Below are 25,932 nucleotides of genomic sequence, written 5' to 3'. Positions count from 1 at the left end.
ATAACCACAACAGCAGAGGCTAGATTAAAACTGTGAACAGGAAAAATTCTGCAGGTGCTGAAAATCCAAAGCAACACACACAAAATGCTGGAGAGACTCAGCTAGAGAGACTCAGCAGGTCAGGCAACATCTATGGAAATTAATAAACAGTCAACGTTTCAGACCGAGACTCTTCTTCATGCTGGAAAGAAAGGGGGAAGATGCCAGAATTAAAAGGTGGGGTTAGGGGCCAGAACTGTCAAACAGTTCTTCCAGGTGAGGCAACACTTCACTTGTGAATCAGTTGGGATTGCCTCTTGTGTCCAGTGCTCCCATTATGGCCTCCTCTACATTGGTGAGATATGTCACATATTGGGGGGGGGGGGGAAATCGCTTCATCAATCACCTCTATTCCATCCACCGAAAATGTAATTTCCTGGTGCCCAGACATTTTAATTCCAATTGCAATTCCCATTCCAGCTTGTCAGTTCATGGCCTCCTCTTGTGCCAAGATGAAGCCACCCTCGGGGTGGAGGAGCAATACCTTATATTCTGTCTGTGTAGCAACCAACCTGATGGCATTAACATCAATCTCTCCTTCTGGAAAAATATATTTTTCCCTCCCCCTTCCCTCTTCTTTTATTCCCTACTCTGACCGCTTCTTCCCACGCTTCTTCCCCACCGCTTCTGCTTTCTCCTATGGTCCACTCTCCTCTCTTAACAAATTCCAGCCCATTACCTTTCCTACCCACCTGGCTTCATCCACTACCTTCTGGCTATCCTCCTTCCCCTCCCCCTACCTTTTTATTCTGACATCTTCCTTTCTAGTCCTGAAGAAGGGTCTCAGCCTGAAATGTTGACTGTTTATTCATTTCCATAGATGCTGCCTGACATGCTAAGTTCCTGCAGCATTTTGTCTCTGTTGCTTTAGACTAAAATTGCCCAGGTCCTTGGGTAATTTGGTGATTTATTACCACTTGTTGGATCCTGCAAGTATCTTGCCTATTTGAGGAAACTGCATAAAAGATTGTTTACCTTGGTGGAAATATCTGCAGCCAAGCAAAAACAGAAATGTTCAATAGGTCAGACAGCATTAATGTCAAAAACAGATCATGAAAACTAAAAAAAAACCAAGAAGATGAGTTTATTGTAAATTACTGAAAAGGGAAAGTGAAGAGAACAAAAAGAACACGTTGATGCACCAGTTACTTCAAAGAATGGAACCTTCTATGGGACATAATTTCCGTGGGGGAAGAACAGGTTGAAATAATCAGTCTAGTAATAGATCATGGAATGGAAGTGGCAGTGAGGGTTATAACTTTGGGGTTCTTTGAGGTTGGAGCCAATGCAGGGATTATTAATAAAATGAGAGCAGTGATCTTTGATTCAATAGCCAGTTACTGGTAACAATGGTGGTATCATAATCCAGTAAGGAGTATAAAGAGATTCCTGGGAACTTGTGATATGATTGTGTGTGGTGATATGAATGTTACAATAATATCTTTATTTAATCATTCTGTTTTTGGTGTCTACTAAAATTATAGATGATAGAGGTACCCTAACATTGTCTCTTTTCTATAATATTACATTTTTCAAATGTTGTGTTAAATGGGAACTTAGACCCTTATTTAAATGGGTGAGAAGCATAACTCATTTTTCAAGTGTCACTGGAATATGGCTGAAAAATTGCCCTCACACAATATCAGGTGGCTCATCTTTGGATGTAAGATAATTGATTTTCAAATTAATCCCTGAAACACATGACCTCCAATCAACATTTAATATGCTAACTTCATAAACCTGAAACATTATAAATTGTGTGAAGGGGAGTTGTTAATATGTATTATTGTGGTGAGATAATAGAAAATTTCCATGCATCTTTTAAATCCTTGCGAAAGCAGAAATATACTTCCAGCTTAAACTGAAGTACTGTAAATACCTTTAACAATCCTGACGCACGTTGTACAATTTAATTCTAACTGGCTGGCAGTCAGTGGTGAGCAGAGTGCCGCAGGTGTCAATGCTAGGCCCAAAACTGTTCAGGTCACGGTATACATTAATGATTTGAAAGAGGGACCGTATCTAAGTTCACTGATCACACTAAATTGAGTATCAAATCAAATTTTACAGAGGATGTGGAGAGTTTGCAGAGACATATAGATAGATTAAGTGACAGGGCAAATGTCTGGCAGATGGAGTACAGGTAACTATGAGGTCAGCCACTTCAGAAGGAAAAATAGATCAGATTACTATTTAAGCGATAAAAGATTGCAGCAGGCTATTGTGCAGAGGAACTTGAGGGTGCTTATAGATGAATCGCAACAGGTTGGTTGGCAGGTACAACAGATTATCAAGAAGGCAAATGGAATGTTGGACTTCATTGCTAGAGAGATTGAATTTAAGAGCTGTGAGGTTATACTGCAAACGTACCTCAAGTACTCCATGCACTTTTGGTCTCCTTATTTGAGCAAAAGCATAGAAGTTTTGGAGATGGTGCAGAGGATGTACACCAGATTGATTCCAGAGATGGGAAGGGGTTAATGTATGTATGAGCAAAAATTGAGTTGCCTGGGACTATATAAAATTATGAAAGGGTTAGGTGAGATAGAGTCAGGAAAGTTGGTTCTACTAGTAAGTAAGACAAGAACTAGAGGACATAGCCTCAAGATCTGGGGTGGAGGGTGTATAGATTCAAGACGTAGATGAGGAACAACTGCTTTTCTGTGGATTCTATGCCCAGGGAAGCAGTAGAGGCTGCAACAAGAAATATATTAAGACACAGCAAGATAGATGCTTGCATAGCTGGGAAAATTAAGGGTTATGAGGTGGAGCTGAGACTATGGCCAGATCAGCCATGATCTTATTGAAATGCAGAGCAGGCTAAACGGGCCAGATGACTGACATGGCAGTCAAGTTGGTTAGTGCAATCATTTTACAGCACCGGTGATTATCAATCTGGGTTCGATCCCCACCACTGTCTGTAAGTTCTCCCCGTGACCATGTGGGTTTCCTCTGCGTGTCCTGGCTTCATCCCACGTTCCATGCATATATGATTAAGAAGTTGTGGGCATGCTACATTGGCACCAGAAGCGTGGTAACACTTGTGGGCTGTTCCCAGCACAATCTTTGTGACAAGTAAAGCTAATCTTTCATCTTAATCTTTATTTCCTACTCCTATTTCACATGTTCTTGTATAGATGTGACGATGGTTGCTTTTATCATGTTACAATATATAAAGAAAGGAATGGCTTCATCAGAAAATATATTGACAGCCTAATGCAGTGTTTTCTAATATTCTAGATGTCTTGGCATTGCATAAATCATTGACCAATTGTTAACAAGGAATGTGAATTTGCCATTATGTGCTAGTTAACATACATTCAGTTCAAATGCATGATATGTTAAAGAAAAGTTAACAGCATATGAAAAATTCCATATCAATTAACGAGCGCTATTGATCTTCATTATGGTACATTGTTTCAATCATTAAGAAAAGCAGTAAATGTTTAAATTATTTATAAAAAGAAACTCCAGTGATACAACCAAATTGTAAAACAAAATTAGCTAAGAACACTTTAGAATGATATTAAATCATTATAGCATTTATTATGCAAGAGAATAGGGCCCAGGGAATCATTTTCTACACAGATGTTTGAAACAAAAGGTTTCGATTGGTTTGAGTAAAAAATGCAATCACTTTCTGAGATATCAAAGTACAACATAATATCTGTGTGCTATTACACAAAACATTCCCCTTTTGCAACAAAAACAAAGTTTAATTCTTAGGGACAGTGTTGCTTCCCTTGTAGGGGCTGCTGGTTCCCGATGTTGAAGTTTGGAGATTTATGTATTGGACTGTAGTTCGTATTGGCCTCTTTCAGTTCTGTATTTTCTTTACATGTCCTCGCCCATTCTTTCTGGTTGACAACTGGTGGGCTGGGGTTGGGGGTTTGATGTTCTTGTTGTCTCTCCATGTGGGAGATCTGTCAACTTCTGTGCGAGGGAGGGGTTGGAAGGGTCTGGGGTTTACAAATTTTTGTTTTTTCTTTTTGTATGGGGGGGATTGATGTCTTTTTTTCAACTACTATGTACTTATGTATTTTATGGGTATCTGGAGAAGACAGATCTGAGTTGAATTCTGCATATAAACTTTGATAATAAAATGAACGTTTGAATCTTTGGTGCATGTAGTCAAAACTGAGTAAACACTATTGATCAATGCTCATGTATTTCACCAATCACCATTTTTTTTATACTTAACTTTATTCAAATTTCTGCAGCTGTAATCCTGTGCTATATCTACTGTATGAACTTACTGTTCTGAAATCAGCAGACTTACTGCTACTTCTGATTAACACAAAATGTTCAAAAATGTTCAATAAACTCAAAATGTTCAAAATAGGATCCTAACATTCCCAGTGTTTGTTAACCCTGTCTGGGACTAAATGATAAAATAGAGAGATTTTGGTAAAACTATTTATATCCACATCTTGAATGCAATGAAAACCTCATTATATTTCATGGGAATGTAATAGCTATTCTTGTAATTGATATAAAATATCAAAATTTCATCAATAACATTTTCTATTAAGCAAAACAAAAAGAAGCAGAAGAGAAAGAGGTATATTTCAAGTATTATCTTGAAGGAAGAAAGAAATATAATGGAAAAATAGAGAGGAAATGCCAGTGTTTATAGTGTTGACTGCAAAGGACATTGCTGCCTGCTGCTTGTGGTGGAACTATTAAAATCAGAGGCTCAGGAGGTCAGGGTTGGAGGACAGCACATAACTTGAGAGTTTAGGTTGCAGATTGTTAAGATAAAAGAAACAATGGTGGATTTGCAGGAGTTATTTAACTAAGAGTCATTATAGTCCTGTATTCAGTCTGCAATTAGAACTCACTCCTCTAAATTCTGAAAAAACTTCCAACAAGGGATCAGAACGGTTTATAACATTTACCTGAGATAAACATTGTATGTCCTAATCTCTGTTTTATACAAAGTTTTGCATCCAATAACATTTCATATCTATACACTGGTGTTCTTGTACATCAGTCAATGAAAGCAAGCATGCAGGTACAGCAGGCAGTGAAGAAAGCTAACGGCATGCTGGCTTTTATAACAAGAGGAATTGAGTATAGGAGTAAAGAGGTCCTTCTGCAGCTGTACAGGGCCCTGGTGAGACCCCACCTGGAGTATTGTGTTCAGTTTTGGTCTCCAAATTTGAGGAAGGACATTCTTGCTATTGAGAGAATGCAGCATAGGTTCACAAGGTTAATTCCCGGAATGGCGGGACTATCATATGTTGAAAGATTGGAGCGACTGGGCTTGTATACACTGGAATTTAGAAGGATGAGAGGGGATCTGATTGAAACATATAAGATTATTAAGGGATTGGTCACACTGGAGGCAGGAAGCATGTTCCCGCTGATGGGTGAGTCCAGAACTAGAGGCCACAGTTTAAGAATAAGAGGTAGGCCATTTAGAACAGAGATGCGGAAAAACTTTTTCACCCAGAGAGTGGTGGATATGCGGAATGCTCTGCCCCAGAAGGCAGTGGAGGCCAAGTCTCTGGATGCATTCAAGAGAGAGTTAGATAGAACTCTTATAGATAGTGGGGTCAAGGGATATGGGGAGAGGGTAGGAACGGGATACTGATTGTGTATGATCAGCCATGATCACAGTGAATGGCAGTGCTGGCTAGAAGGGCTGAATGGCCTACTCCTGCACCTACTATCTATTGTTATTATTGAATAGATAATAATCAAATATGATCTTCCAGTTTTAATAAAACATTGTGGATAAGAAAAATCCTTAGTTAACTATAACAAAGTAACTTAATGACTAACATGTCAATAGAGTCCAGGTGGCAGTGACTTACACATTAAATTTCGATATGAGCTCCATACCATTACAACATAAAATGACTGTCAGAAAATATGAAGCAATTGCTGTAGTTCTGTTCATCAATTACTCTATTTATAACCTATATTGTTCTGCTACAAAAGTCAAGACAGTTACCTACAACTTTAGGAAAAAATTCAGTCTTTAAGATTCCATAAAACTGGACACTTAATTCCAGCCAAAGATTAAAATTACATGTGAATATGAAAGTGAAATTCTTTAAGCTAGATTTGGAGACTTGCAGCATGGTAACAGGGCCTTTTGGCCCGACAAACCCTGTCCACCCCATTACACCCATGTGATCAATAAACCTACTAACCTGTAAATCTTTGGAATGCTGAAGAAAATAGTTGCACTCAGAGGAAAGCCAGGCAATCACAGTGAGAATGGACAAACTCCTTACAGACACCAGTAGAAGTGGACCCGCGTCACTGGCACTGTAGTAGCTGTAATAATGTTACACGACCCACTGTGCTACTGTACCACCCCAACTGTACCTACTGCTGCAGAGTTCCACAAAAGTTGCAAAATATCTTTAGTGTTTAATCCTAACAATACCTTCATTGGATACCAAATTGAAAGGCCTAGACAGAGTAGATGTGGAAATGATGGGGAAACGATGGGGAAGTCTAGGACAAGAGGGCACAGCCTCAGGATAGAGGGGTGCCCTTTCAAAACAGAGATGCGCTGAGAACAGAGTTCTTTAGCCAAAGGGTGGTGAATTTGGGGAATTTGTTGCCACATGCAGCTGGGGAGGCCAAGCCATTGGTGTATTTAAGGCAGAGATTGATAGGTTCTTGATTGGACATGGCATCAAAGGTTATGGGGAGAAGAACGGGAACTGGGTTTGAGGAGGAGATAGAAAAAAAAATCAGCCATGATTGAATGGCGGAGCAGAGTCAGTGGGCTAAATGGCCTAATTCTGTTCCTGTTAATTACAATTAATATTACAATTATATGAATTCAAAATACTTTATTTATTAATATTAATAATGTTATGAAATAGAAAGTTGTAATCTTCCCAAAGGGGTGGTAGGCTTTCTTAAAATCAGTCTGTCTATGGCTATGAAGCTGATGATTGTCCTCTCATGGAGCCATACGGTTCTCTATTATATCAACCACCTACAACACAGTAAAACATTCACCCAGGGATGAATGCAAATTACAACAGAGACAAAATAAAAGAATCAGGTAATGACCACACTTATGTAGTTGCCATGTGCTCAGAAGAGGCTTTATTAGAGAATGTTGGGAAAATGAGTCAAGATGCTGGTGTCACAGTTTAACAGTGGTACATAGAATACTCCAGTCGTGCAACACAGGCTAGTGGAGTGAAAGTTATCATGATTCTGCTCTTCAGTTAGTTCTTGTACCATGCCCTTACTAATTCTAATGCAAATGAGTTCTTGACAGTGAAGAAAAAATTGAAGCTGCAGATGATAGTGAAAATAAAAATCAAACCTGATTTAATTTTAAGTGATTTGTGTGTAGCCTAATCCTATCATCCAATTCAGCAGCCCTGTGGTTAATAAATATAAAGCAGTCTAATAAATACAGACAAAATTTATACGCTCGATACTCGTTATTATGACCATGTCATGGATCTGCAGGAATAGATAGCAATCTCTTGTGATTAAAGGGACAGAGAAATAGTGGTACTTTTAAGCTGAATGTTACTTTTTAGAAAGACGGTACAATGACAGTAAAAGAATTAAATTACAAGCTTGTTTCTGGCCTCGTATGTGCCCATATTTTGGCACCACCAGCACCAGCTGATTTCCTCACCACACCCGAGGTCGTTACCCATGATGCTATCAATGGAACATTTCAGACAGGGAATGCCCAATTTGAAACCAACATGCCACGGGCATTGTCCCAACTTTTCTTTTTGCCATGAGAATGAGTATTTTAGGTCAGGTTAAAATTGAGTACTACATCCCAAATTGTAGGAGTGGTTTAATTAACATAATAAAATTTAAAAATGCATTGTTGTGCCCAGGCTAAGAACTCAGAGAGCTCTATAAAAGGGACATGATTTTGGGAGGCCACAACATGTGAAAGTGATTTAACAGTAGGTTGCAATGGTAGAGTGATGACAACAATAGATTTAAGGAGAGAAAAACAGAACCTTATGATAGAGAATATTAAACATATTGATTAAAGTTGGTGGTCAGTTGTCCAGTGGGAATAAAATTGAGGAAGCCAAGGGTAAGACTTATGAACGAGATAGATTTGTAGAATGCTTGAGAACAGACGGGACAGAAACTCAAATAAAATGCAAGGTTGAGCTTAGCATTGGAGGAACATTTGTCTTTTGTTTACTAGTTATGGGAATTAAGTTAAGTGGGAAAGGCAGCAGTCTGAAAATCACATTTCAATTATGTTAAAGGAAACAAAGTCTTCTTACCTTCAAGACATAAACTTTTCTTGTAATTATTGTTGAAAACACAATGAAAAAATGTCAGATCTTACTAAATTATAGATTATTAAATCAAATTGCAGTTTTTGAACCGATGACTCAGTAGTCAGTGTTAAACATAATTTATCCATTGGCATCAAATCAAGGCATATTGTGAAGTGGGTTTTCAAAGTACAGTGGTGAAGCTTCTGGCATGCGTTTCCGATAGTACTTTCTGGATACAAGAAGAAGTATAAACATTTCCAGGATTTTCAGATGGTGATCTATTTCTGTAAAAGAAATCATAATTATGTGCGAGTGTAAATTCCGGAAGTAAACAAAAGATTGAAAAATATTTGGCTTTACACTGACATTGAAATAGTTATAAACATTAATGGCATTCCAGGAACAAATAGATGAAAGGAAGAGTAAAGCTGATAAAAGATAAATACTACTGTAACATGAAGCTATACAAACATTAGAAATGAATGGTGATTAACGTTTTACTAACACCAAAGCAAACCACTATGACAGACAATGCAAAATTACAAAATCTGCAAATCTGCAGATCCAAGCAACGTTTACAAAATGCAAGAGGAATGCAACAGGCCAGGCAGCATCTATGGAAAAGAGTAAAGTCAACGTTTTAGGCCAAGACCCTTCAACAGGACTTATGATGAAGAGTATCAGCCTGAAACGTCAACTATACTCTTTTTCATAAATGCTGCCTGGCCTGCTGAGTCTCTCCAGCATTTTGTGTGTGTTGCAAACTACTGTGGATGCTGATAACCTGATAACAATAGTGTTAATCCCATGGGATCAAACTATTAGTGAAAAGAGAATAGAGTTAACTTTTCAGATTGATGACCTTTTATTAGAACTAGAAAAAGCAAGCACCAGAAAAGAAAAAGGTCAGGCAAGGGAAGAAAAGGGAAAGTCTGTAATAGATCGGATGATGAATCAATCACCAATAGATTGAAAGAAAGGTGAAGGTACAAGGAACAAACAGACGTAAAGAAACACAAACAATTCATGTGTTAATATTATTTATATTATGTCAGGGGACGTCAGGGGTAAGTTATTTACTCAGAGGGTGATGAGTGCATGGAATGGGCTGCCGGCGACGCTGGTGGAGGTAGATATGATAAGGTCTTTTAAGAGTCTTTTGGATAGGTACAAGGAGCTTAGTAAAATAGAGGGTTTTGGTGAGCCTAGTAATTTCTAAGATAGGGAGATGTTCGGCACAACTTTGTGGGTCGAAGGGACTGAATTGTGCTGTAGGTTTTCTATGTTTCTATATTTTATTATTATTATTTGATTTTTTTTATTTCCACAGTTTATCTTCTTTTGCTCATTGATTGTTGGCAGTATTTCCATTGTTCTTCCATTGATTCTATTGTATAGCTTTGTTCTACTGTGAATGCATGCAAGAAAGTGAATCTCATGGGGACACATGTGTACTTTGATTATAAATTTACTACCAGCAGAAAAAAAGATTGTGATTCAAATTTGGACTTAGTTGACACCATAAGTTTGAAAGTATGTGGTCAAAAGTGGTGGTGCAGTCCTGCAAATGAGTCTCATAGGATTAGGAAGGCACAGATAAAGACAATTAAGTCAAACTGGCATTTAGGCTCTACTTTAGCTTCCTGCATCTCTTCTCAACTAAATCTATCACCGTAATCACCTATTCTTATCTCCTTTGTACACTTGCTATGGATCTGCAGGAATAGATAGCAATGGATGTGCAACCTCTTGTGATTAAAGGGACAGAGAAATAGTAGAGCTGCATGTTACTTCATGCAGATTTTTGGTAAAATTCCTGACATTCTGGAGGAAGAATGTGAGAATAGAGATGTGTACGTAAAGTTTATCTAGAACAATGCAGGTTAGAAGTGATGGATAAGCTAATGTATACTGGCATTTGTCATTACATTGGCTGATTTCTTGTGCCATTACATTCAGAGTCAAACCCAAATATGGCTATAATATCAAGCAATATTAGAGTGCATAGGAATAAGTACACATTGGTGTAGAAAAGGACATGGAAAACAAGGTAGAAAATAGTTTTTCTTTTCTTAGAATATAAAGTTAAACACGGAAATTAGAATACTTCTTCGAAACACTTTGACCTGACTTCTCATGTCAAAGTGCTAAGATATTGAGGAGGTCAGGGAGCGATGTGACCCAGTAGCCCAGACCCAAAATGATTAGTGTGCTCATGGAACAGCTGCAAAATTATGCTGCAATGACAAGTATCATGGCAACACAATCCATCTGCTTAACAGTAGAACAGCTCTTTTATAGAGCCATAAATTGGCAAACACAAACATTGCCTAAAGGCAGGCCACATCTCATATAAGGTAGAAATTAATTCTGAGGTCAGCCAGATTTGAGGAGAATGTTCCATAGAAACTTCCAGCTGATAGAATCAAAGTCTTCAGTGGGAGTGTGCCTGGAAATGGTATATTTCATCTGGAAATTACATGGGAGACACTGGGCAAAATGGCTGAGGCTCATCTCATGATACAAAGTATGCAGAGCTGCACCTATGGTTTCCCAATACTTGAGACTAACTTTGATTTTTTAATATCTTCAGAAAAGGCAAGAATTGAAAGATGCTTAGATTGTGTCCTAAATTCATCTCAAAACTGCACTCCACTCAGTAGGTACCCACTTAAAAGGAACTGTGAATGAATTTTCAAAGAAGTGTATTCCATATTCCATCACCAATTTCTGTGTTGAATCCAATAATCTGGAAAGGTTTCCACATTTTCTCTTACCTGGATTGATATGCTCTAAATTTAGATAATGAAACTGAAGTTTGATATTAAGCCTCAAAGGTAAATTGTGAAGATTAAATAGTAAACTAAACATAGGCATATTTATATTAGCATTCTTTAAATGCCTTAAATGTAGATCTGATCCCAGATATATTTTTCAAGTTGAATAAACATTTTGCCAAAATTCTAATACAGTAGCCTATATTCATAATTGTAACAAAGTTGTAAAAATATTTCATTTTCATTTTCAGTGCAAATTTATCAAAGTACTGTTATTTTTTAAAAATTAAAACTCTTTTGTACATTACATTATTTTGCCTGCTGGATTTGCATAAATATCAAATTATTAATAAATAATGATAGAGGCTACTCACGTGAAGCTCTGCCTTTTGAGGAATACAAACTGACACAGGGAATGATGTTGTAGGTTGCAAGCCAGCTAAGGATTAGTGGTTGTAAATTGCAGAGGATGATGTAGACAATAATGATTACATATTTAGCCACAAGATGATAGCCTGCTTCTACAATTCCAAATGCAGTCTTCAGCAACAGATTAAATACATACAGGGACATTAATGCAGATATATTGAGCAGGATCTTAATGTAGAATATAGGGTTGGTTGAATTGACCTGCAACAGGAAGTTTTACTGATAACTACAGATGAAAATAAATTCCGTATTTCGATTGCAATGGTAACGTTTCTCTACTGAGACACATAAAAAGCTGTTTCTACAGAATATGCAGAACCATGACCTCAAAAGGTCATTAAATTAATAAAGGTTTAAAGGTTCATTTATTATCAAAGTATACATCTCTGAATTCTTCAGTTCTCGGGGTAGCCATGAAACCAAGAAAGAAAGGAAGGAAGCACGATCATCAACACCGCCCCCCCACCCAACTCCCTGCCAAAAAAAATGAACAAAAACTGAACAGGGCATCAACCCTCAATTCCCTCCTCCCACACAAAAACCCAGCAAAACAGATCAAGCACATCGAATACAAAAAACTAAACTGAGGAGATGAGCTGGATGCATATATACTGTAGGTGTTTGCCTTCTTCCCACTCCATTTGATGCAGTCATTGAGCATTGCCATACTAGTGTAGGATTTATCTGTTCAGCAACCTGGGTTAAAGTTTTCCTCCAAGTATGAATAGCAAACCAGTGTCATTAAATGTTTTTTCAGGAAAAGAAAATATGATAAAAAGATAAGGTAGTCACATGGGATATCTGTTTACATGGTATTTAAGCATCAATGTATATTTTTTGGTTTGAATAACTTGCTTTGCATTATAATACAGTACTTTGAAAAATTCCCTGTTTGATTTTTAAATAATTAGGTGTAGGGATCCTTGTTGAGCATGATAACCAGCAGAACAACCCTACATGTGGGAGTGATTCCTACTTTCCCGATAACCGCATAAGATTGGAAACATGGAAATTCATCATGTTATCAGCTGGAGTTGATTTACAGCAGGAGATTTTGCCCCTTTGCATTGTTATGCTGTAAATACAGGATACACAAGCAAGTCCCATGGCTATCTTTAACAGCTGTTGTCCCTGGACATAGATTTATAAAATCAATCAAAATCTCATCATCTTTACTTGGAAAAATATTCATTTAAATTAAGTTCAGTTACTCTAAAGGTAATTAAACATATAGGCATTTCATATTGTTTTGTTAAAAACTGTAATGCAGACTATCCATGGGAATTCTCAAATGAATGAAAATATTTAAAAGATTGACTTGAGGTGATCTATTAGCTATACATTTTAACACTGATACAAGTAAATTTCTGAAAACTACCTCTCCATTGTCATATTTCCCATCAGCCCACAAAACAGCAGAAATAAACTGAAGCACTGGTTGCAGAATTAATGTCTGTAAGATGCCAAATCGAAGGATTCTGTAAGTTTTTCTGTAAAATAAATATTCCAGAATTTTAAAAAAAGATTAAAATAGCACTGCTCATTACTTCAATGGCTGTTGAGTGCATTAGGACACCCTCAGATTATAAAATCGCTGGATGTAAAAGCCTGCATGTCTATCAATTAATCCCACTGAAAGCTTATTACCTGACCATTCATTTCCAACCTAAAAAAAACTAAATAGCTATGAAGATAAGGGGGTCAGTTTTAACTTTAACAGCACAGTAGAAACAAACAAGTCCCAGTGAAAAAGAAATGTGTCACTTATTTAGACACAATATATATTGCTGACATTAACTCTACTATTATGTAGTATTTCAGCTCCTATCTAAAGCAGACAGGAGCTTCACAAATTTATGCAATCTCAATAGGAGATATGATACTGCTTTAACTGGGTGTCTGCAGAGAAAAAGCAGTGGCTTTGTCACAATGTAGAAACCATTCTGTGACTATCCATAAGTAGGGAAGTCCTTCAGGTTAATCTAAAGCGCTTCTTAATGGAGTCAGACGAAGCCAATATTTTTCCAGAATTCATGAGGAATCTTCTTTTCTCTAATTCTATATAACTGAAGCCCAGAAGTTAAAAGTACGGAGGGGATTTTGCTCTCTTCATCCAGCTTCTCAATACAAAGCCTCTTAAATTTAATATCAAATTAAGTGAAAATAAGTAAATTCTTCCTTTCCTGGATTCTGACACATTTTGCCTATAGGTAAATTAATTAATATTCATGGGCCCATAGAAACCTCATTTTAACACCTTATCTAAAGAATCTACAATACTGCTTATTCATCACAGAGTGTGGGTGTTACAATGATCTTTCAAAAGAAATTTCCACATTCTCAGGTTGATGTAATAAATATTACGTTAGTTTGGAAAACAGCTCCAAAGCTTGTGTGTTGTTTGGTTGATATTTATCCCCTAAACAACGTCAGTAAAACCTGGACCATTCATTGTGTAATTTTTCTGTTCACAAATTGGCTACCATATTACCATACCTTGCAACAGTTATACTTCTCTATACTATTTTAAAGAAAGCACTAGCTGGTTTAAGATAAATACCTTATTAATAATGTACAAAACAACAATACATTATATTTTATGTCTGACAATTAATATCTCAACTTGTACGTTGAGCCACATAAGGTTGCTGGATTGAGGGGAGGAATTAGAGAACAGAAAGAAAAAATGAGTTAATATTATGAGGGGTATAAATAGGGTAAATGCAAGCAGGCTTTTCCCACTGAAATTGGGTGGGACTACAACCAGAAGTTAAGAGTGACAGGTGAAGTGTTGAAGAGGAAGAACTTCTTCTCTCAGAGAGTGGTGAGAGTGTGGAACGAGTTGCCTGTGCAAGTGGTGGACCCAGGATCAATTTCAACATTCGTGATAGGTACATGGGAGGTGGGGGGTTGGTATGGAGGACTGTAGTCCAGGTGCAGGTTGATGGGAGTAGACAGATTAATGGCTTGGCACAGACTAGATGGGCTGAAGGGCCTGCTTCTATGCTGTAGTGTTATATGACTCTATAACTCTATATTGTTGTATAACATGATTGAACTAATGAAGTATGAGCAATTACTATGATTACTTTTGTTGCTACTGGTATCACATATCAACAATAGTTATCACTATGGATCCAATAAAAAGGTTCATTTTATGCAATTGTGCTTCCGATATATGATGTTTTAAAAACAGATTCCGTTAATGTTAGTTGACCTAAATATATTGCACCTAAACTCTTCATCAGAAGTCCTGATGAAAGATCTCGGCCTGAAACATAAGCCATTTATTCATTTTTATAGACATTTTATTTGTGTTGATCTGGATTTCCAACATCTTCTGTATCTCTTGCATTTATGTTAATGATAGTTTTATTGAATATATTTTTTCAAATTATGTTATCCAGGAACCCTAATATAATTTATACATGTATAAACATTAACATATGCTTGCTTAGCTTGCTCAAAAGCAAAATATACTGTGGAATTAAGTCATATTTAATTTGCTAATTTGCAGTTCTGCTTTGTCAGTCTTAACAAATGTGTCAACCAACAGTCTATCATGATATTTTTGGAGTTTGTGAAATTGAGTTTATATCTGGTGCCACAGATAAACAGGAGACCTCAGTGAAAAGAGTCAGTGGTAGGCCTATTATCATCAAATGGGGAAAGAAAAAATAGAGAATTAAAGGAAGGGTGAGAGCCTGAGATAGAAGTGGTCTGTCCCATACTCATGACTCTTCCAGCTGGGTAACTGACAGGTTGGTTTAATTGAATTACTAATTGATTTGTTACTGTTACTCTGTTACTTGGATAAGTGCACAAACATTTCAGGTAGCATTCAAAAAGGAGGAAAGATCAGGCAGGACATTAAATGGATTTACACATTATGAAAATACTGACCATTTGTCCCACACCAAGATGATATTGTATGAAGTATATAACATTGTGTTGTTAACTTTTATTTGTACAATTCGAACCACAATGAAGTAGTTCAATCAAGTTACTGTGCCATACTGGCAGTAACATCACATCTGTTTTATGCTGTGAAGGGCAACACTACAAAAACCACAAACAAATTTCAACTTCAAATAAATTTCGGACAGTTCTGCTCCAGTTGTATGAACTAGGGATATAAAATATTACCTGGAGTATAACCTTCGGCTTACTTTGCAAGGGCGGCAAACCAATGTGTGGCAACATGCCGCACGTGCAAAAATAAATTGTTGGCATGCAACATGCAGTGTTATCCTTTGATTCAAAACACCTCCCAGAATATAAAGATACTTATCTTTACTGCCAATGAAGCAACAAAGGATGTTTTACAACCTAAGAGCAGAGAGATGTTTTCACAGTAAAGGTCTCAGCCAACTTGGTACCAGTTAGATGATTGTAAGGACATTGGATGTTATGTTTGAAATCCTCACAGTACCTCTGTATTGGATAGTAAATGATTACAATAACAATACTATTTAGAAATTATATTTTTCTATTACCCTCCTAAAACTTAATTTTAATAATTTTAATAGGTTTTTAAAAATGCTTCATTTATTTCAATTTGTCTCACATACATTTATTAATAGTAAAACAATGAATACAGAAAAATTAGAAACATCCTTTTTACCTTTAAAATGTCCATAATTATTGCTACCAATTCATTAATCAATGATAATCTCTGCTCAAAATTACCATGGCACATAAAAGAATTTTTTAGATTATCATCAGTTTCAGCACACACTCTCAGAAAAATTTGCCACCCTTGCTTTATAGCATTTTATTACATTAAACATTAAAACACAATAAATACACACCTGGTTATCTTAACCTTTGGAAGACATATGCAACAACAACAACAAGGGCCCACATTTAGAGATGCCTCCACATACTGCAGCTTATCAATAGCTTCAGTTACTCCACCAAGGTAAGTTATAGCAAGGTGAAAGAAACCAAACAAAGATATACTTGTATAGCTGTAAAACAAAGATCATTGAAGTTAGGTATTAAAAGTGAGTTCAGCATGGCCACATGTAACAAAGTTGATTTACAAATATACTTACACTGCTGCCACAAAGTCGATCAAAGTTCCAGCTCGTGGAACAAATATGCCCAGCTGATAGGCAATTGTAGTTACCTGAAAAACAGGAGTATTAACCTGCTGAAGATTTCCCATTTTCTGCACTTTATGCATATGAAATGATTTTGGTTATATGTAATGATAGTAATGACCAAGTCAAGACTATAGTTACATGTAATTATAGTAACATCAATAACTAATGCTATTTTCCACCTAAGAGTTGTATCTTCATTGAAGAACATTCAGAGGACAAGAAGGTACAAGTACTTTAAATACTAAAAATATTTATCAACAATGATATAATTTACTTTTAAGTGCAATGCTGGATGATTCTTAAAAGAAGAATAACAGTGTATTAAAGATGTCTGCTGTCATTAAGACATAAGACATAGGAGCAGAATTAGGTCATTTGGCCCTTCGAGTCTGCTTCTCCCTTTCATCATAGTTGATCTATTTTCTCTCTCAACATCATTCTTCTGCCTTCTCCCCGTATCTTTTCATGCCCTGACTAATCAAGGACCTATCAAACTCTACCCTAAATGCACCCAGTGACCAGGCCTCCACAGCTGCCAAGGGAAAGAGTTCCACAGATTTATCACCCTCTGGCTAAAGTAATTTCTCCTCATCTCTGTTCTAAGTAGATGTCCCTCTATCTTGAAGCTGTGCTCTCTGGTCATAGACTCTCCCACTAAAAGAAACATCTTCTTCACATCCACTATCTAAGTTTCAATGATATTCCCCTCATTTTTCTAAGTTCCTTTGAGTGCAGGTGCAGAACCTTCAATCGTTGCTCATGTGATAACTCTTTCATTCCTGGAATCATTCTTGTGAACCTCCTCTGAACACACTCCAGTGTCCGCACACTCTTTCTTAAATAAGGGCCCAAATCTACTCACAATACTTCAAGTTAGGTCTCACCAGTGTCTCATGCAGCTTCAGCATTTCACCCTTGCTTTTATACTCCGGTCCTCTTGAAATTAACGCTAACATTGCATTTGCCTTCCTCACCAGTGAGTCAATCTGACTCCCAAATCCTTTTGAAACTCAGATTTTTGGATTTTCTCCCCATTCAGAAAATAATCTATGCTTTTGTTCCTTCGACCAAAGTGCATGACCATACACTTCCCAGCTCTGTGTTCCATCTGCCATTTCTTTGCCCATTCTCCCAATCTGTCCTACTGCAGCCTCTTTGTTTCCTCAACACTAACTGACCCTCCATCTATCTTAATATTGTCCGCACGGTTGGCCACAAAGTCATCAATTCCATCATCCAAATTGTTGACATACAATGTACAAAGAAGCAATCCCAACACAGTCCTGTTGGAATACCACAAGTCACTGGCAACCAATCCAAAAAAGATCCTTTTATTCCCTCTCTTTGCCTACTGCCAACCAGCTAATACTCTATCCATGCTAGTATCTTTCCTGTAATACCCTGTGTACCTACCTTGTTAAGCAGCCTCATGTGTGACTACTTATCAAAGCACTTTTGAAGATCCAAGTACACAACATCCACTGATTCTCCTTTGTCTATCCTGCTTGTTATTTCTTCAAAGAATTCCAACAGATTTGTCAGGCAAGAGTTTCTCATAAGGATCCATGCTATCTTTAGCCTATTTTGACATTTGCCTCCAAGTATCCTGAAACTTCATCAACAATCGACTCCAACATCTTCCCAACCATTGAGGTTGGGCTAGCTGGCTAATTTCCTTTCTTCTGGCTTCTCTCCCTTCTTGAACAGTGGAGTGACATTTGCAATTTTCTAGTCCTCCTGTACCATGCCATAATATGATTCTTTAAAGATCATTACTAATGCCTCCACAATCTCTTCAGCCACATATTTCGGAACCCTGGGGTGCAGTCTGTGACTCATCTACCTTCTGACCTTTCTATTTCCCAAGCTCCAACTCCCTAGTAAGAGCCACTGCACACACTTCTGCCCCCGACACTCTCCAACTTCTGGCATACTATTAGTGTCTTTTACAGTGATGACTGATGCAAAATACTTGCAGCACACATAAAATGCTGGAGGAACTCAGCAGGCCAGGTAGCAACTATGGAAAAGAGTAAACAGTCGATGTTTCAGGCCAAGATCCTTCATTGGGACTTATGAAGAGTCTTGGCCCGAAACATCAACTGTACTTTTTTCCATAGATGCTGCCTGGCCTTCTGTGTACATCCAGCATTTTGCGTGTGTTGCTTGGATTTCCAGCATCTGCAGATTTTCTCGTGATTGATGCAAAATACTTATTCAATTCATCTACTATGTCCTTGTCCCCCGCTACTATCTCTCCAGCATCATTTTCCAACAGTCCAATATCTACTCTTAACTTTCTTGTAACTTTCTTTTCCTTTCATCTCCCCCCCCCCCCCCGATGGTTTTTTTAGTTGTCCTCTATTGGTTTTTAAAAAAAATTCCTAATCCTCTAACTCCCCACTAATTTTTGCTATATTATATGCCCTCCCTTTTGCTTTTGTGTCGGCTTTGACTTCCCTTGTCAGCCACGGTCGCATCATCCTGCCTTTAGAATACTTCCTCTTCTTTGGGATGGATCTACCTTACGTCTTCCGAATTGCTCCCAGAAACTCCAGCTATTGCTGCTCTGTCATCATCCCTGCTACTGTCTCCTTCCAATCAACTTTGGGCAGCTCCTCTCTCGTGCCTCTGTAATTCCCTTTAATCCACAGTGATACTGATACATTTGACTTTAGCTTCTCCCTCTCAAATTGCCAGGTGAATTCTATCATATTTTGACCACTGTTTCCTAAGCCCCCTAATACACGACACCCAGTCCAGAATTGCTGATTCCATAAAGGGCTCAAGCACAAGCTGATCCAAAAAGCCATCTCGGAGGGGTGCCACAAATTCTCTGTCTTGTGATCCAGCATCAAATTGATTTTCCCAATCTATTTGCATATTGAGATCCCCCAGGACTAACTTTGACATGCTATTTCTGTCTCCTGCTGTGATTTGTAGACCACATCCTGGTTACTGTAAGGAGGCCTTTAAATAACTCCCATCAGAGTCTTCTTACTCATGCAGTATCATGACTCCACCCACAGGAATTCTATGTCATCACTTTCTAAAGCTTTTATTTGATTTTTTACCAGCTGAACTACACCTCCTCTTCTGCCTGTCCTTTCAAAAATTTAAGCAGCACTGAAGGAATGTGACACGAAATGTGAATTTTCAAAATTGCTGGCAAATTTACCCTATGTTATAGAGTGAAAAAGCACAGAAATAGATCCTTCAGACTATCAAATCCATGCTGGCCATCAATACCCATTTAAATTACACGTACTTTATTTTCTGCACATTCCAACCAGCTCCATCAATACACATGGGGCAATTTTTAGGGACCAATTAACCTTACAACTCACATGTCTTTGGGATGTGGTAGAAAACTGGACTACCCAGTGGAAATGTACACTGCCACAGGGGGAATGTACGAACTCCACCCTGGAGGTGAGGATTGGCCCAGATTGTCAGTGCTGTGTGGCGGCAGCTTTACTACAGCACCAATATGCTGCTGTTCATTGAAGGGCATTATGGTACTTTACCCTCAGTTTTCTTCAAACTGGTGGATTTGCACCTCAGTTGTTCATTTAGCTGACCATGATGAATTACATCAGGAACTTAATGATTGTTCAACACCAATTAAATTCTCTGGCATAGAAAGAAAACCACTTGGAGTACTGTGTCCAGTTCTGGTCGCCTCACTATAGGAAGGATGTGGAAACATTGGAAAGGGTACAGAGGAGATTTACCAAGATGATGCCTGGTTTAGAGAGTATACATTATTATCAGAGATTAAGGGAGCTAGGGCTTTACTCTTTGGAGAGGAAGATGAGAGGAGACCTGATAGAGGTATACAAGATATTAAGAGGAATAGATAGAGTGGACAGCCAGCACCTCTTCCCTAGGGCACCACTGCTCAGTACAAGAGGACATGGCTTTAAGGTAAGGGGTGGGAAGTTCAAGGGGGATATTAGAGGAAGGTGTTTTACTCAGAGAGTGGTTGGTGCGTAGAATGGACTGCCTGAGTCAGTGGTGAAGGCAGATACAATAGTGAAATTTAAGAGACTACTAGACAGGTATATAGAAGAATTTTAGGTGGGGGGGGGTCGTATGGGAGGCAGGGTTTAAGGGTCAGCACAACATTGTGGGCCTAAGGGCCTGTACTGTGCTGTACTATTCCATGTTCTATAAACTGCCTACTCGTATTTCTACATGTAGTAAATTGTGCACTTAGGCCCCACTGATATTTAAATAAACTGTACCGTATATGTCTATTGATGACAAGACCAATATTTTTTGATGATCCTTGATGATTTGTTAGTGAACTGCTAAACTGAACCTATGCAATCTGTATGGTGGGTTGGGAATCTCACTATGTAAACCCCGCAGTGCTGACAGAACAAGAAACCGGAGGAAGACCTAAAGATAATTACGTCTGATAAGATGGCGGTGCATTCGATTGCAGTAGCTTCTGATGGGTCAACCAAAGTTGTCATTGCCTTTTTTTTTAAATGTATCTTTTATGATTGCAAGACCCTGCTGGACATAAAGAACTTAAAGTACTGCAGAGGTCTCCCAATCAGCGAGTCGCTCGTTGGTGGAGAAACTGAAGGAGCTGGACTTGGTGTGGATCGTGTTGCTGCCTGCGTCAGAGAGACACTGGAGGAGTTTGGTGGGCAAAGGCAGTTTGCAGTCTAAGTCACCTTTCTCCTGATCACAAGGCCCTGTCAGACATGGTTAATGTCGAATGCCGCAAGTCTGATTCACTGATTTGTTGATGAGCGGCAGGGTCGGATGTTGGGGGAGCTTCGTGGCCTCAGTTGTAGCGAGGATTGGGCTCTGTTACTTGTTTCTGGCCGCCCTGAAGAAAGGTGTTGGAGTCAATGTGCTCCACCCTAGGTGGTGTGGCACAGCGTCCAAATGGAATTGGTGCTACCTCCGATGCTCACTTGGTAGAACACAAGCTGTTTTGTGTTCGACTGCAGACTGCTGTAACATTCATGGACTCAGGGTCTTAGACTATTTTTGTTTGGTGTGGCCATATTTTACTGATATCTTATATGTGCTACCTATATTGTATATGATATATGTGCCTTGTGCTGTGTATGATTGTTGGTACTATGTTTTGTACCTTGGTCCAGGAGTAATGCCATCTCATTTGACTATATTCATGTATGGTTACACGACATTTAAACTTAAACTTGAAACTTAATGATGTGCCTTCTGCCCTTTCTAGATGGTAAAAAAGAATCACAGTTTGGGGAGGTGTTTTTAATTTATCGCAGTGAAGTAAAAGGGATGCATTTTGTAGATGGTACATACTACACCCAGGATGAAATGATAGTGGAGAGAGTGAATTTACACGTTCTAAAATGTTAACACATCTGTAACCCATCAGCTTCAGCATCTAAAACTGTAAATAAACAGTAATGTGCAAATATTACTGTTAATAACACCATTGGCACAATGCAGCAATATTCAGTCAAAGCAAGCTACTTACTGGAAATAAGCCAAGGACTAGGAGGGTCTTCTCTTTAATTGCATCATTTACAATGTTTTTGTTCAAATAGATCCATAGCTCAATGAAGATGGCATAAATGACAATTGCTACTATATTAAGCATTACTGTGACAACAACATCACCAGCTGTGAAACCTATTGAGAGAAGAAAAATAAATGTGCTAGAAAGGCATGAGTTTCATATTTAATCCAAATTGGTATAATAATGTATATATTATTAATTTATATCTAACCACAGAAAATGTAACTAACTAAATAAATTTTCCATTAAAATAATAAATATTTTATTAAAAATTCTCTGAATTAAACCCTCTGATTGCTCTTTTCGGTACTTCAGGAGAAGTTGACATACATTTGACTTCGACTGAGCGTCGTACATTGTCTTTCACCTCTCTTTTGGCCAGACGTGCAGCTTTCTTAGGTGGAGAGATGATGCCCCAGCCACTCATGCTCAGTGGCTCAGAGATATTATGTCCTGCTCAGACCTTGAAAAGGTTCATTATTCACTTATTAATTCAGACATAAAGTTCTAAAAGGTGCGGGGACTTTTTCTTGAATATTTTCATAATTCCCCTTTAGATTAAGGGTGCATCCCTCCCTTTTTTCTTTTGCATTTAAATCCCTTACTTCCAGCTTCCTGTGGTTAAGATTTATGGTTTTTTTTAATGTGTAAACATATTATAGATTGGGTAGTAGGCAATATACCTTCTTTTTATAAATACAGCTCTGTGGTGATATAGTTCTGATTAACACTTTTATATATCGTAAGGTTGGCTTGGAGTTGGGTGGTGGGAGGCTGGGGTGGTAACTAACCTTATACGATTCTACTATGGGTGCTTTTCTTAATTGTTATGAACTGTACTTTTGATATGTTTGTTTTGCACTGTATAAACCTCTTTTTTTACTGCTTTTGTTTTGTCACATTGTAGAAACTCATAAAAAATTAATTTAAAAATTCTCTGAATTGCAATGACTGAATTTTCCTCTCTTTGGAAACCAAGTAGTCACTGGAACATCCTCTGAATGTATGACTGTATCAATGGCACACATTAATTTCACCCGAAGGTGATTATTCCTAATCAAGGACTATAGTATATTTGGCCAGTTCAGCAAATGCAATTAGGTTTACTAGTACTAATTGATTAAAAGAATGCAGTTGCTGATAGAGATTTCAAAGGCAAACTAAATTTTATATGTTGGAACCTAGAAGAAGAACAGATACTACACTGGAAGAATTTAGTGTCTGTGCAGGTAAAGGATGTAAGCCGGTGTTTCAAGGTGGGATCCTGCATCAGAACTGCAAGGGATCAGAAGAAAATTGCCAGTACGTTGCAGTACAAAGAGGCTGCTAAATGATAGGAGGAAGCAGATGGATAAACAATGATGAGCAGATGGAACCAGTCGAATAGAGGCTGATACATGACTTGTGAAACCAGATAAGGAGGAGATAATGGGCAGATGAAACCAAATATGGGGAGCAGATAGGAGAGATGAACAAAGGGAGAAGAAAACTAGGCAGACAGACTAGAATATGTGAGATCAGAGTGGCAGGTGACTTGAAATTGGAATATTCAAACCATATCCTACTAAGCATAATATGAAATGTTGTTCAGCCATTTTGAGTTTGGTCTCTGCGTAGCGGTGGAGAAGGCTGAGGACAGACGTGTCAGTGAGAGAGTGAGACTTAAAATGATATGTAACTAAAAGCTTGAGGTAGAATTGCAGGCAGACCACAGGTGATATCCAAAAGTGTCACTTAGTCTACACTTGGTTTCACCAGTGTAGAGGAGGCCATGTTATGCAGACCAAATATAGAAGTGGTGAACCTCGGTCTTACCTGAAAGGACTATTCAGGGCTCTGGCTGAGGTGAAGGGGAAGGTGAATGGACATGTGATACATCTCCTTCACTTACAGGGGAAAAGCCAAGGATCAAAATGTTTTGATATACAGATACTGCAGAAAGTAGAGCAGAGGGCTCAGCTAACCTGCAGCATTTGCAGTAGCCTTGGGGTTGCGGGGGTGGGGTGATGCTACTGGAAAGATTCCTAAATCTATGGAATGCTTGAGGCCACCATTACCCGGACAGCTTTTACTGCAGAGGTAGAAGTGATACTGCACTGCAGCCTCAATGATCCTGGAACCACATTCTGTTTTAATCCAAGTTACTGTGCTGTGTAGGTTCTGCCAGGAGTTCTGATTTCCTCTCACATTTTGAAGAGCTAGCAAGTTAATCGGTTACTGTCAGTTACTCTAGGCAGCAGTAAAAGCAGTAAAGTGGAGTTGATGGGGCACTTGAGAAAGAATAATTGCAGAACTGTAGGGAAATTGTAAGAGTGGGTCTGCTGAAAGTCAGCGAGGACTGTGGACCAGCATAGCGTCTGTGCTATGCTAAGTGAAGCTGAAAGTTGCTGCTCTCTGCATGACAGAGGGGATCATCAGTCTCTTGTGCATGAGCTGGCAAGCACTCAGTTGGATCAATCATGGATATCACAGTCTTTCAGAACAATTAAAATTTGTGCTGAGCTCTTGTTTTAATCAGGTAGAAAAACTTGTCCCTGTGCTGTATAACTCAATGACCCTTTGCAGCATTTCAGGACTTTGTACACTTGAACAATGAAGTGGTGAATGAAGTGGTTACAATGTTGGTGGCTTCGCATTCAGATCAGACATCAAACTAAGGACTCTTCTATTGGACATAAAAATATTTCATTCTACTAGTTGAAGAAATACTACTTATTTTTCTGGTTTTAGAGCTGACATTAAAATCTTTCACCAAAACGGATTTCTGTGATTTGATTATCATTTATTTATTATTATTATTTATTATTATTTATTATCCATCAGCTGATTTGATTACACTTTAGCAATGATGATGCTTTGGATGGGCTGTGTCAAAGGGGATGAGGACACCATATACAGAACTGAAAGTTCTTTAATTCATTGGGATTGTTAAGGCAACCTCTTCATATACTATACATACCCGAATTTATGAAACTGGATGTTTTTAGGTACTTGTTTATTTTTCAGGAGACCAAAGTTTACTGCCCATTTCTAAATGCCTTGGAGATGCGCTATCTGCTTGAGCAACTGGTATACGTGCTACTAGAACATTGTTGGGCAGTGTTCCAGGATTTAAAATCAGCAAAAATTAAAGTACAGTGACATATTTCCAAACCTGTACAAGTTCTGATACTGAATTGTGTTTCATATTTCAAATCATTATCTATAGTCCTACCTTTGATTTGATCTTCAGACCTCGGAAAGCTGTGACTGCAGTTTGACATGACTGTTGTAAGTAAAGCTTCAAATTAATCGCTAATCAAGGAGTTCAGGCAGGATTAAATATTTTGTTGTAGTTGAGAACCGTTCCAAGTTCTTCCCAATAACTAGATTAATTTTTTTCTGATACTTTGTTGTATTCATTTAGAAATACTCATATCCAAGAGTTTGGTCACTGGAACCTCCTCGCCCAGAACTGTGCAGACCAAATAAAAATTCTGCAGTTAAGAGCAGGAAATTATCTCTAATAAAATGCGAGACAAATGAACTTTGTCATTTAACTCTTTGAGTGTTCAGCACATTTTGTGAGCTTTCAAAGTACTGTACTCAAACTTCCTTAACGCAGCATCTGAAACAATGAAATGTATTTACAGCAATCAGTAAATGAATTGCAAAAATTATGAAAATGAAGTTTATTTTATCATGTCTGATAATTATTCTACAATTCTACAAAGGGTTAAAAAAATTAGCAGTTAGTGACTGGTACAACCAAGCTAAAGCAAACAGCTTTATCATGAAAATGGAATGTCATAGGTACACAGTGAGAG

At 38.0% G+C, this 25,932-nt stretch overlaps 1 protein-coding gene across 1 annotated transcript; it reads right to left on the bottom strand.

Moving 5' to 3' along the window:
- Positions 1-843: 843 nt before the first annotated feature.
- On the bottom strand, positions 844-25,612 carry LOC132385485 (organic solute transporter subunit alpha-like). Its single transcript, XM_059957594.1, has 7 exons — positions 25,341-25,612; positions 22,085-22,239; positions 16,549-16,622; positions 16,303-16,461; positions 12,870-12,981; positions 11,437-11,692; positions 844-8,569 (listed from the first exon to the last, which is right to left on the bottom strand). Exons 1-7 carry the CDS (start codon positions 25,387-25,389, stop codon positions 8,442-8,444), a joined length of 933 nt encoding a protein of 310 aa, XP_059813577.1. The 5' UTR covers positions 25,390-25,612; the 3' UTR covers positions 844-8,441.
- Positions 25,613-25,932: the final 320 nt, after the last annotated feature.

The sequence above is a fragment of the Hypanus sabinus genome, chromosome 2, assembly GCF_030144855.1.
Source record: "Hypanus sabinus isolate sHypSab1 chromosome 2, sHypSab1.hap1, whole genome shotgun sequence".
In the NCBI taxonomy this organism is placed as follows: Eukaryota; Metazoa; Chordata; class Chondrichthyes; order Myliobatiformes; family Dasyatidae; genus Hypanus; species Hypanus sabinus.
Note: the sequence above shows the minus strand (reverse complement) of the source record. Positions and strands in the feature narration are given on the sequence as shown.